This window comes from Zonotrichia albicollis, chromosome 3 (genome assembly GCF_047830755.1).
Source record: "Zonotrichia albicollis isolate bZonAlb1 chromosome 3, bZonAlb1.hap1, whole genome shotgun sequence".
Lineage (NCBI taxonomy): Eukaryota > Metazoa > Chordata > Aves > Passeriformes > Passerellidae > Zonotrichia > Zonotrichia albicollis.
In genome coordinates, this window is record NC_133821.1 from 68645618 (window position 1) to 68658141 (window position 12524).

The following is a 12524-nucleotide window of genomic DNA, read 5'->3' on the forward strand; positions in this document are numbered from 1 at the left end:
TTCAAAGTCAAGAGTAGCACAGCAGAGAGAATCTAGGGTGAAAGAATCTAGCCCCAAGCAAATATCATAGCTATACCCTTCTTACTCCACATGGTTTCATCTGAGCAACCATACAGTAAAAGGATGAAATGAGGAGGGAAAGAGTCAGCCAAGAAGAGCTTGAAAGTCACAAGAGGAGACACCTGAATTCAAGAACAAAGAAGTCAATAAGAAGAAATGTATGAAAAAATCGAAAATATGAGATCCAGCAGGTGATGAATGCTGGTGTAACTGAAGGACTTTGCAATACAGATGAAGAAAGCTGAAGTAATTTTGAGACTTGGCATTTCTCATGGACACGGAGTAACAGAGGGGTTTCACTTACTGGCAGGGATAGTTTTCTGGAGTGCGAGCGTGTCTGTGGGGAGACTGAGAGCTCCAGTCCTGGCAGGTATTTCCTGATTCAGTAACAGATATTGTGCCTCGATAGTCTTCTCCTCTCCCTGAGAGACACTGGCGTCCTGGGACAGGAGGTGGTGGGGGTGTTGCTGTGACAGAAAAAGGAACTGAAATTAATCTGTGCCTTCTAGATATAGTAAAAAACTAAAGCAACAAACCACTCTGATCTTTATAATCAAGTGGGCTTTTTAGATTTCTTTGCAGGTAAGTTCTAAATATCAAAATATTTGAAAAGTCCAAAAGGCAGATAATAGATCTAAAGGTATCTTTCTTGACTTTTCTTTCTCCCATTTTGAGTTCTTCACAAGCAGTCAGGCTGCTAGAAGGGCATTTGCATCTGTCTCTTTACAGCAGCCAGGACACAGAAGTCAGGATATGAAAATTCTAGCATCCTCATCATAACAGATCTGGAAAGTGAGCAAGTGGTAATACTGTGAAGAAAACTGTGGTGAAAGTGTCTGGCCCATCAGTGATACAGACAGGTGCACATGTAAAATAGACATTGGCTGGTGAGAGACAGCAAGGATGAGGTCTAGCGAGAATCCCAAAGAAAAGTATTCTGGCAAGGACAGGCCTTTAGGGGAAAAGAAAACTGAAAAGGTGGAGAATTCATTTGCAAGAGCAAAGCAAAAGCCAAAGTATTTTCAGGAAGAGTGAAATTTCTTGGAATCAAAAGAGGAACAACAGAAGAAAGAGCAAAAATGCCTGGTCATAGGAAAACACACCAAGGAAGGGAGATGTGCTCCAGACAAAACCATTAGAAATGCCTAGGACAGAAATGTCTAGCGGCAATAAAGCTATCAGAAGTTCATTTAAAGTGATTAATTTTTTTCCCTGAGATAAAATTCAGCTGTCTTTTATACTTTTCTTATCTTTGGGACCTCTTCTGTTTGTTTTAGATCCTCACACCACTCTGACTGGAAGAAGCCTAGAAGCCAGACTCACTGCAACGAGGAATATCACAATATTCCCAGCGTTTAGTTGGACTGGTAGTGAAACACCAGGGCCGAGGTTCTCCATCAGGATTACGACAATAATTATTCTTCAGATCCTTCTCTGGAAAACTGAACCAGAAAAATAAGATTTTTAGGTTTTAAGATACGCTACTAATAGCTGTAACAATTCTCCTGTCTGGTGCAGGGTGGTCTTCAGCCCACCACTGGTGATAAAGAGCCCATCACAGAACCTGACTCACTTTTCTGGGAGGTATCCATGGGAGTGAGGTTCCTGGGAGTCCCAGCGCTGGCACTCAAGCCCAGACGTTGTTGTTGCAACCACACCATGGTAGTTTTCTCCACTGCAGTGCATGCACTCTACTGTAGGAGCAAGGCAGAGTAAGGACAAGAGAAACAGAAAACCTCTGATCAACTGGTCCAGAAACATTCCTAGTTGTCTCACACGAAGCACAAGAGCCTGATCAGAGCACAAGGCCGTAGTACAGTCATTTTTCGGCAAAGTAAAAGCTTAGTTTCCTTGGTAAGATTACTTTAACAATCAACTTGTTAAAGTCATTTTAGTTGTTGTATTATTCCATGAAAAAAAAAAAACAACTCTCAAACCAACACTACAGACTACAGGCTTTAAAAGAACCAAATTGAATCTATTAATATATAATTTAAAATTTGTGCTTTGCTACTGTCACTTCAATTTGCTACTTCAATTAATTATTGAGTTCTGCACTAGCAACTGTCATTTTGTTCAATTCTAATTTTATGATATATCAATACACCCATATGCCTTTTTTATCTAGGGAAAAAAATACTTTGTGTTGATGTTTTCAGGGTCTTTTGATATCTTCCTTGTTGATGTTGAAAATGTTTTGGAAATTTTCGTGTTGAACTAAATTCAAGTTTGAAACAAATGCTCAATTAAAAATAAAAGTGTCTGAATAACTTCACATTCTTCAACACATCTTGAAAAAATTGGAAAGAAGTCAGTATGTGTGTCCCGACCTTCACACTCAGGGATGTTACAGTAGTCAAATCTGGTATCAGGATCTGTTGTGTAACACCAGGGTCCCTTTACATCCTTGTCAGGATTTCTGCAGTAGTTTTCCTCCAGTCCTGCTTTGGGATATTTTTCAGGCGTGTAACTGGAACAGAATTAAATGGGATTACAGAATAAGGAAAGCGTCCCAATTATTCAGCTCAGGGCTCTAAAAACAAAATCTTTATCTGAGGAAAATTTTGTAGATGTTGGTGTTTAGAGGGCCCCTATGAGTTAGTGTGTGCAATTGCTGAAGCATGAGAAGTGCTACAATGATAGACTTCAAGAAATACAGTGCATCTGTGGCCAGTTATGCCCTTAACACTTGCATTTGCTTTAGCTATTGGTTTCCAGCAGTTATTGCTCAGGCAGGGTACCATGTTCCCTGGGAGACACAATCAGAATGTGTTTGCTGAAATGTGAGTCCTCTGTAACCTGAATGCTACAGCATCTGAATAGAAGGTTACTAAATAAACCCAGTTAAGTGTTTTTTATTAAATACAAGAAATACTGCCTTGTTAATTGTGGATTCACTGAAAAAATTATGCACCTCTATCTCATCTGCTACATGTTATACCTTTGGCCAAGAGAAGAAGTTCTTGCTCGGGTGAGACTACTGAAAAATTCTAATTTCAGCAGAATCAGATGTTTCTCTATCTAGTATTTTGCTCATGTAAAGCCCATAAAATTTGAATGCAACTGCTAAGACTGACAGTGTCTCTGTTGGTCATGTAGCATCACTTAGAGGTCTTGGAGTAATAACTCAGATTGGAGAATTATCTTATTCTGGATAGGGACAGAAAAATATTTTATAAGGAGATTTCTAACACCAAAAAAATTGCTTACAAGACAAATTAGCACCTATGTGTGGCTTAACAAAATTTCAGAAAAACATATGAACAGATACAAAAAGACCTTACTTTGGTTTATGTGGGGTATTATCAGCCCACTTCTGGCACTTCACACCTTTCTGAGTTTTGGCTTCTGTTCCTCTGTAATCCACTCCATTTCCCTCCTTGCATTCTAGAAGATATACTGAAATGATATGTGATTAATCAGTATCATGACATATCCACTAGATTCTAACATACACAAAATCCATTTTCATGCTAGCACACTTAAATATGTTTGATCATATTTTGAATCTCTTATGTTCTCAAAACAAGACATTTTATATTGTAAAAACCTGCTAGATTTTTACAAACCTGCTAGATAGCTGATGTCTAAGTTGACTTAATTGGGACTGAAAATGTATGTGAAAGCAAAAGAATTTCTACACCAGAATTCCAGAGAAAGGAGTGTAACAAAAGCCAGTTATTTTGGGAACACACCATTGTAGATTAAAATAATAAAATACACTTTAAACATTTAAATAGATACTAAAACAAAATAAAATCACATTCTCTTTTTCTTACCTCCTATAAGATTATCATAGTTATGCACAATAATTAAAATCAGATCTTTAAAGATGGTCACCTGAATTCAGCTGAAGAGAAGACAGCTGCAGTTTAGGTACAGTCACTGCCAGGCAATGTGTCCTCTGGCTGAAAAAACTAAGTAGGAAACTCATTTACCATTTCCCTGGGGAGCAATCTGTCTTTTAGGTTGTGACCTGGTTTGTCTCGGGGTCTTTAAGTAGTGTACAAACTGAATATTCAGTAGAGACTGAGTTCTGCAACAGTTTTTCCCAGCATCCAAGTTGTAACAAAGCTGACATACAAGCAGAAGATTAACAGAAATCTGGAGAAATAATGCCATTTTACACAGACCTGTCTTGCCCACAGTAAAAAGAACTAATATTTGAATCCAAAATATGGTTCAGCTTTTCTGAGGGCTGATATTTTACACCTGAATTTACAGATACACCCTTAAGAATGCTTTTATTTCAATGTATACATAGAGGCAAGTTTACTCTAGAAACTTTAGCTGGAAGCCATTTGGATCCCTCAAACAATTTTGCAATAAAATAACATTAAACCCCTCAATCACTGAACATTGAATCAGTCAAGTGCTGACTCTTCTTGTTTGTGTAAACTTTTGACCGTTTATATAACCTTCAGGGCTTTTCCTTTCTGATGACAAATTACTAACTTTGATCCCCAAACTCAACCCGTGTCCCTTGGGTTAACTATTTCCAAACAGATATGTAGGTAACAATTCCAGAATACAGCTTTAATTCTTGTTACTTTTATTGTAAGTCAGAAATTATTAACTTTCTCTTTTATAGCACATACTGTTGAAAAAATAACTTCTGAAACTGTCAGTTTTATAGTAATTGTCATCCTTTTTGTTGAACACAATGATAAATAGCAACTAGGTCTCATCAAGTAATTGCTTAGACTGAAAAAATTACTGCAGATACAAGGATGAGCAACACAGACAGTACCTGATACATGCACAGTAGGTTGTGTATTTGATGTTTATGATAACAAAGGTCCATCTTTTGGTTTCTGCAGGCAGAGGTGCAATTTTTGGAAATTTTGGTTTTGACAAACAAGTTTTTCACACTTTTCGTGGCGTGTTTCTGTTATTTCAAGAAACTAAAACACGTGTCTACAGCCCCCAAAACATGTAGTAACCAATTCCCAGTGAGTATTGCAGTACCAGGCTCTAACTTCAGTAAATCCAAGGGATATCTCAAAAATAAACCAAACTTGCAATCTAACTCCTGATCACAGTAAGAAAAACCAAGACGATTATTTACATATAACTTACTCATACAAGCTCTCAGCTTTGTTACTCATTAATTGATTCACTCAGCTTTCCTTCTAAATAAGAACTGCAGAAGATTTCTTTGTGTTACTTATTTGTGATGTATGGAAATTCCCACCTGTTTCTGTGTATAATGCAAGAACTAATGTTCTAAACATTAAATTACCTGCAGAAAAAATGCAGCTGGCCAAAGAACTGAGGGTCCTTTTCAACCTAGTATTTTCTGAGGGCTTCAGAAAATACCAGGTTGAAAAGGACCCTCAGTTGTCTTTGGTCCATAGCCCCAGAAATAGCACATTCAGGTTCCAAGGTGAGTGAGACTGCTCAGGGCTCTGGCCAGCCAATATCTGCAAGGGTGAAGGCTCCACAGCCGCTCTGGGCAATGTGGCCCAGTACTCACACATCTTTCTGTGAAAAATTACCTCCTTATCTTCCTTATCAGGCCCTTATCCACAGTGCCTGAACAAAACCTCATTTGGATGTTCGGCTGCAATCTGGCTAAAGCTGTTGAACTACTGTCTAAAAATCTCTTTGCAGCTGCTATAGACATAGCATTGTCTTAGCCCACAGGGAGGGATAAGTCTTCAAGGTCAACAGAGAAGTAAAGATACATTTTTCTCAAGGTCATGGGTGTTTACTATCAAGTTATTGAGATTCTTGCCTTTTGCTTAGAAACTGGCCCATCAAAACCATTCCATGATTTTCAGCAGTTGAGAACCTGGTTCATTTTCTATTACCAAAGTCAAGTATTACAGTATTATTAAAATCAGTGAATAGCACAATGAAATTTATGTTACATCAAGAATAAACCACATTCCTTCTTCCCTGTATACAGCAAGAGCTCCATGCTTGACAATGAAATTGAAAAATAGTCTTAAAACACAATTGTTTCCTTGTATCTGGCATGAGGTGATAATTTTTGAAACAGGATAAAGAATTGGATAGTTACCATTCCTCAGAGACACATTTCCTATTTTCAGAAAGAATTAGAGACCATTTCTGTCAAATAATCCTCATCTTTGACAAAAATATTCATAAAATTCACCACATCAATTAATGACATAATAAAAATAATAATGGGATAAAAATGTCACCAATTAATTAACTGAAGAGTATGAACATCATACAACAATATACAAATACTATAAAAATAGATCATTTTTATCTGAACCACAGTTTAGTAACACAAAAAAGATATAGACATACTTCTTTTTTCATAAAGAACTGCACTTGCTCTTCTGAATATCATTGCTGTTTTGGTGTTCTCACTCAATGTTAAACACTGCTGGTCTTTACTGGTAAATAAGAAGGCCCTGTCAAATTTAAGAGAAGAGAGCAATGTAAGAAACAATACTGAATATATGCTTATTTTCCTGAAAACATTTTTGACTATTCAGTTGTCATTTTATCAAACACTACAGTTCGACGATATTTAAGACGGGGATTCAAATTTCTATATATTAAGAAAATATCAATATTTAAGACTGATATTTCAAATCACTGAGTATTACAGCTCACATTTTCAGTGATGATTGTCACTTCTAAGTGTTCATATCAAACCTAGGCTGAAAGGGATCTACAAGAAGAAATGATAACCAGGGATTTACAACTTGCCAGAGGTTCAAGAGACCATTTTGAAGAGGATATATACACAAGGCACCTTGACCTTATTTTAAAAATGTTAGTGGTCATTCAAGGAGTTATACTCTCCACAGTATGCAGCAGTTACCAAGGAGCATGTAAAACATAATCTAGGACCTTAAATTATCTTGTGGTAACTCTTCTGAGAGTAAGCACTCCATAAGTCATAGCCTTTTGTAAACTGCAAGACTGGAGCAGATGGTGCAGCCTCTAGAACAGTATGTAAGGAAACCTTCTGACAGGCTAAATAATTCCTACAGCTTGTTTTTTGGGACCAAAAAGAAAAGAGCAATAGCAGCATGACATTTAATGGGTAACAAGAAAGCTGTTATGCCAGTTAAGCCAATTAAGCTGTCAGTAATGTTAAATTTGTAAGTAGGAAAGTAACTAAGGAGCATGGCCCAATCCACCTGTAAGGTGGGATAATGAATCTGAAGTATTGATCTGAACACATTGGTCTGAAGCATTAATGTGAGGATGCTGCAGTGCTGCCCTGGTCCTAAGCTCTGACTAACATTTATCTTTCTTCCCCCACATCCTTCCTGCCAGACAGCACCAGTTCTTGCTTGATTGTAATAGATCTCATGTAATTAATTAAGGAGGCATTAACCTGATGTCATTCCAGTGCCAAGTGATGGCAGGCTTAGACCCCAGGGCAGAAGCTAAGGAATGATATTGTGTCTAAATATGCCTCAAAAGAGAACATTAATTCCCTGCCAACTGTAAATATATAATCTGAATATACAGACTTGCCCTCTCTGCCTTCCTCCCTACTATCCTAAACCACGAGCTACTGCAGCTCTGCCCTCTCTGTGGTTTTCAGAGTAGAGCTGGATCAAGGGGAATAGGTGGTATTTCATGCAGTCAGAAGACCCCTGTCATCCTTCAGGCTTCCACCTTTTTAGACCAAGTCTCATTTTCTCATTAGAGAAAACTCATTAGAGAAAACTCTGGGTTTTAACTCTCATTAGAGTTAAAGCCCAAAGTTACAAAACACAGTTAAGAAGTCAGGACCATTGCATCCCCACCTTGAATAAAAGCATTGAGTAGAACCAAGAGCTTGAGACACCACTGCAGGCAATTACTCTGCTGAGTTCAGAAAGGCGTGCTGCAGAAGGGCTACACTGGGAGAGACAACCCCTCTGCCCCATATATGCAGACTGCCTCCCACCACAGCAATGGACATCTCTCCTCACTGCCCCAGTTTCCTGCTACACTGCTGGAGTTCAGTGGGCTGCGAGCTTTGGCACAGGAGATCCAGCAGCCTCAGGCTCAGAGCAATGGGCTCCTGTGGGGCAGAAACCTGAGCAAAGGCCAACAACCCAGGTTCATCAACACCTTTCACGCTTTCTAGCCCCTTGAGCCTGGTTAATGCAAGTGCAGCGAGAGGACTTGGCTGAAAGGGTTTAGAGTCATAAAGGTCTAGGTGGCCATCTCCTTGTCAAAGTAAATAGCAGTTAGCTAAGTCCAAATTCTAGTAAAATTCTGAAAAATGGATTAATCTGCAAGATAGGCAATGCGATGAAAATAAGCAATCCTATCCTAAATTTCCAAGAAATTAATTATGACTCTTTATTGCAGAAAGAGTGCAAGAGTCTTGATAAAACCATGCCAAGTTTGTTTGCCACATGTCAAGTTGTGCATCGAGATATTGTAATGTTTTTCAATAAAAGTTCAACATAACTTTCTTAAGTTCTCTATTTTTTCTGTCTTCATCTATATGTCCCAGGCATTCTGTTTGTTTACATTTTTTGTTTTTCCATCAAACCTCAAACCCACACAAAGTCATAAGAAAACCCTTGAAATTTCAGAGTGCAGGTAAAAAAAGCATAGTGTTCCATCACTTGCAATGAAAGATGTGTGTGGGAACCAGTGGAAATTACCTGCAAGCAAACTTCTCTTCATTTTCACATTTCTCTGCACATTCTTCATCACTATTTGCTCTATAAACTTGCTTCATTGGGTTGAGCAACCAAGCTCCCTCTGTTCTCACATAGCGGTCTAGAACGCTTCCTTGCACTAAAATGAAAAAAAGAGAAAGGAGTGAAAATGGGAATGATGATTAATTTCAAACTCTCACATTAAATTCTTTGTCATCTAGTCATGTGACATCACCATTTAATTACTGGAATAGTTGGGTTAATGGTGACAAAATATGGGTAAATCTAAAATGTCTTCTTGGTATGGCAAAAGGCAGCATCACTGAAAACCCAGTGTTAAGGCAGGACAGAGAAATGGCTTGAACAATGATAACACAAACCTATGGTATAAAGTAATGGCAGCACAAAAGATGACACAAGGAGAAAAAAGAGGGAAGGTGTTTCAGAAAGAAAATATTGTCCATGCATACTTTGGACAAAGCAGAGAAATGGGGCTCAAGAAACGTGTGGAACAACATTTGTCCCATGCTGTCCATCTATCCTCATGGAATGACCTCAGATTTATCAGTAACCTCCTTACAAAGGCTCATTTTAAAAGAAACAAACCATCCTCAGTCACTGAGGTTGTCAGATGTTCAGTTTGTCATTTTTGTAATAACCCTGTACTGAACTTACTTAATAATCAAGGTGGCAGTTGTTGCCCTCCATTGCAATGAATTAAGACAAGACACTAAAGTGGTAAATAAATTCACCTAACAACCTCTGGGCTACAGCTGCATGTCAAATATATAGGATACTAAAAAGTACAGCTATGTTTAATGGTAAACTCAAAAATTGTTCAAGAACATTTCTTCTTGTAAAGGACTTTGGCATTTAGTATTTTCCTGTTACAGCTCTGCAATCTCAGAATTAGTGCATAGCACAGTGATGTTCATGACTTCCAGCTGCAGGGTCATGGAGTTGCATGAGTCCTATGATTTTTACAGTTTCTTTATCAGCGGAGCATATGACTCTTCTGACGAACATCTGGCCCTGGGAGTTACCTATTCTGTAGGGTTTCAACCCCAGACAGGCACCCTGGCCCCTGGTCACTGCAGGACATCTCAGTCCTGCTCTGTGCTTCTGTGCCTGGCCTTACGCAATTGCCGAACAAAAGGCAGACAGGGGATGAACCAGACCATGGCTGGAATCTCAGGAATAACAGCCATGCTGCAGAGGGGAACTTCACTTTCTCTGCCCCCTGTCTGTCTCAGCCATGGCCCAATGCCAGCAGCAGGGACAAAAAGCCTCCTTGTCCCACTCAGACCCGTGAGAGGGGGCTCCACTGGGTTGTTCAGTGATGTCTTTCCAGCTGAGATGGCAACAGCTCCTCCCTTTCCCGAGTAACACTCTTTAGTGTGAAGTGGGCTCAGAAGTATCCTGCTACTAAATTCCTTCACTTGAGAGATAGCTCAGCCTGCAATTGGGCATTTTCCTAAAGATCATTTGGCATCTACAAGTTGAAGCTGGAAAAATAGGGAAAAAAGCCAAAATATGCTTCCTCTTATATGATTGCAAGAGCATAGAAGTTCCTGCAGGGGTTTTTCTGCATTTAAAAACCCCTGGGAAGAGCTTGTCCCTAAGAGTTGGCAATTACCTTAACAGTAGGCATGGAAAAAAAGGATAGCTGCTGGAAAACAAAAGAATAAGTGAAAAAGAGTCTAATGGCATTTCCACTAGTTATTTCAAAACAAAAACACTGAGAATAAATGAGTTTTGAGACAAAACATTAAACTAGGTTAAGACAATATCATAGGGATGCTGCAATGCTCTCCACAAGGAAAAGAAAAACAAGCAAAGAACTCCTATTATGGTACAGCTTCCATGAAAACTTAGTTCTGTTCTGTTTTGACATTTTGCAACAACATTGTCACTATTAATACAACATTTGATTTTAGAAATATTGACAGGGTCATAATTGTTTTGGGTGATAAAAGTATTTTCCCCCTTTCCCTGTTATTTATATAGCAGGGAATTACTTGTAGGGAAAATAAAAAGGAAAATATGCAATCAATAAAAAGCAGTAAATTTTCATGCTACCATTTGCATTATATCTATGATGTTTTATAGTCTCAGAAAGATGTATTATTATCTTATTCAGAAATGCAAATATTTACTACCATTTGTTAAAGAATTTGAAGACAAAAGTATAATATTTCAGATAAAAGCCCAAAATGTATATTTTTCTCCCTTATATAAAATTCCTACTTAATTGAGGAAGGTATTTGACTTTACAGAGGCTGTTCTTTTGCAAAAACAGAGCTTAGAAACTAGAATTTAAATCAAGATAAAAATTAAATAAGAGATTTTTTTTATGCTGGGGCATGTCTCCAATATTTCCAGCTAAAATCTACTGATATATTTTCCTAACTGTTACTTTTTCTTATGCTTTAAAACTGCATATGTAAAATGTTTGTCTATTTTACTGTATCTTTATATAAGCATTAGCACACTCACAACTGTATTTTTTACTACAATCACAACATATTGTACAGTTATATAGATGCCTGCAAGAAGCTGTGTGGTCTGAATCTCACAGTTCATTGGAGTTTAAAGTTTCCAGGACAGAGAATATTCATATGTATGAAACCCATAGAAATATATCTAAATAGCTCAATTCAGTTCTTGTGCATTCCAAAATTTTTGTACCATCTTCCACAAAAATATCTTTTTGTGCCAAAAATATTGCAGAAACGAACAGTGATCAGATTTGGTCTCCATATCATATGGAATGAAAAATTCACTGTTAAGAATGCAGTTATGAAAAAGACCGAAACTGCAGTGTGTAGAACAAGCTTTCCTTTCCTGTATGATTCTGTTTTACACAAGCATTAAAAAATTTTAGAGCAATCAGAATCAGGATCACAGTGGCTGGAAATAACAGAAAAAGCAATCCCCAAACCTAAGACAAAAGGCTGCTGAAACCAGAGGGAGCCATGCCTTTGTGCAAGCCTTTGACAGGCTGATCCCCAAGGGTGCCCCTGTCCCTGGCCAGGGAAATGTTTGCTGGGAGCCATCAGCGCCCATGCAGACACCAAGGCTGCTCCTCTTCTGGTGTCTCTAATGGGCACTGGAGCAATGACAGCTCTCACTCTGCTCAGCAGCAGCTCTTGCTGCCCAGCAAGCTCCAAATCCATCATTGTCCAGGGGAGCTGTGACGCAGGGATTTGGGGACCTACCTTCATCACACGGAACCTGCAAGGGTCTGGCCCCAGCCTCACCCAGGCAAGCAGAAGGCAAAGGACTCTTACCTGAGCTGAGAAAGAACAGGAGGAGAAAGGCAGCTTTGCTAATCCCCATTTTGGGCCAGCTTGCTGGAAGTTGTGTGTGTCGGTGCTCAAAGTTTTATTGACTTGCACTGGAGTGAGGCAGCATCAAACAAACAGGGCAGGAGGATTAAGTTAATCATTCTCCCATGCTGCTCCCCCCTTGCCGTGGTGTGGCTGTTCAAACAACCTTGAATTGGATGGATTACCAAATCAGATTCAATCATTCCTACTGGATGCTATTAAATGCAAAGGCACTTTCTTGTTTTGCAGGATATATTTAGTTCTCAAATGGTTAGGTCTTTCTCTGCTAGAGAAAAGACAAGAATAATGCTGCTGGAAAGCATGGGAAATCATGTGTCCAGGCAGGATCTGAATTTCTCTTTACACTAGAGTCCCAATAGTAAATTCAACCATGCATGCCTGTATTGATTTATAAGGAGCAACTTCTATTTAATCTCATGGTAAGCATGATTATAAGATTCAGATATTAACTCTGTAAAATAGTTTTACTTCTTTATTGAAGAATTCCTTTTCTGCTGTCTCCTTGAATTACAGTTTT

The 12524-nt window shown here is 38.6% G+C and overlaps 1 protein-coding gene across 2 annotated transcripts in view; it reads right to left on the reverse strand.

Moving 5' to 3' along the window:
- Positions 1-12098, reverse strand: part of LOC102061612 (plasminogen) — a 23631-nt gene extending 11533 nt beyond the window's left edge. The window contains exons 1-8 of one of the 2 annotated variants that reach the window (XM_074537777.1): positions 11948-12098; positions 8661-8796; positions 6343-6449; positions 3345-3459; positions 2391-2530; positions 1634-1751; positions 1384-1502; positions 365-527 (exon numbers count right to left, since the gene is read on the reverse strand). In XM_074537777.1, coding sequence (XP_074393878.1) covers positions 365-527; positions 1384-1502; positions 1634-1751; positions 2391-2530; positions 3345-3459; positions 6343-6449; positions 8661-8796; positions 11948-11996 — 947 coding nt within the window. In that variant the 5' untranslated portion in view covers positions 11997-12098. Of the gene's footprint in view, positions 1-364; positions 528-1383; positions 1503-1633; positions 1755-2390; positions 2531-3344; positions 3460-6342; positions 6450-8660; positions 8797-11947 lie in introns of both variants that reach the window. The other variant, XM_005488083.2, reaches the window with a different exon arrangement.
- Positions 12099-12524: the final 426 nt, after the last annotated feature.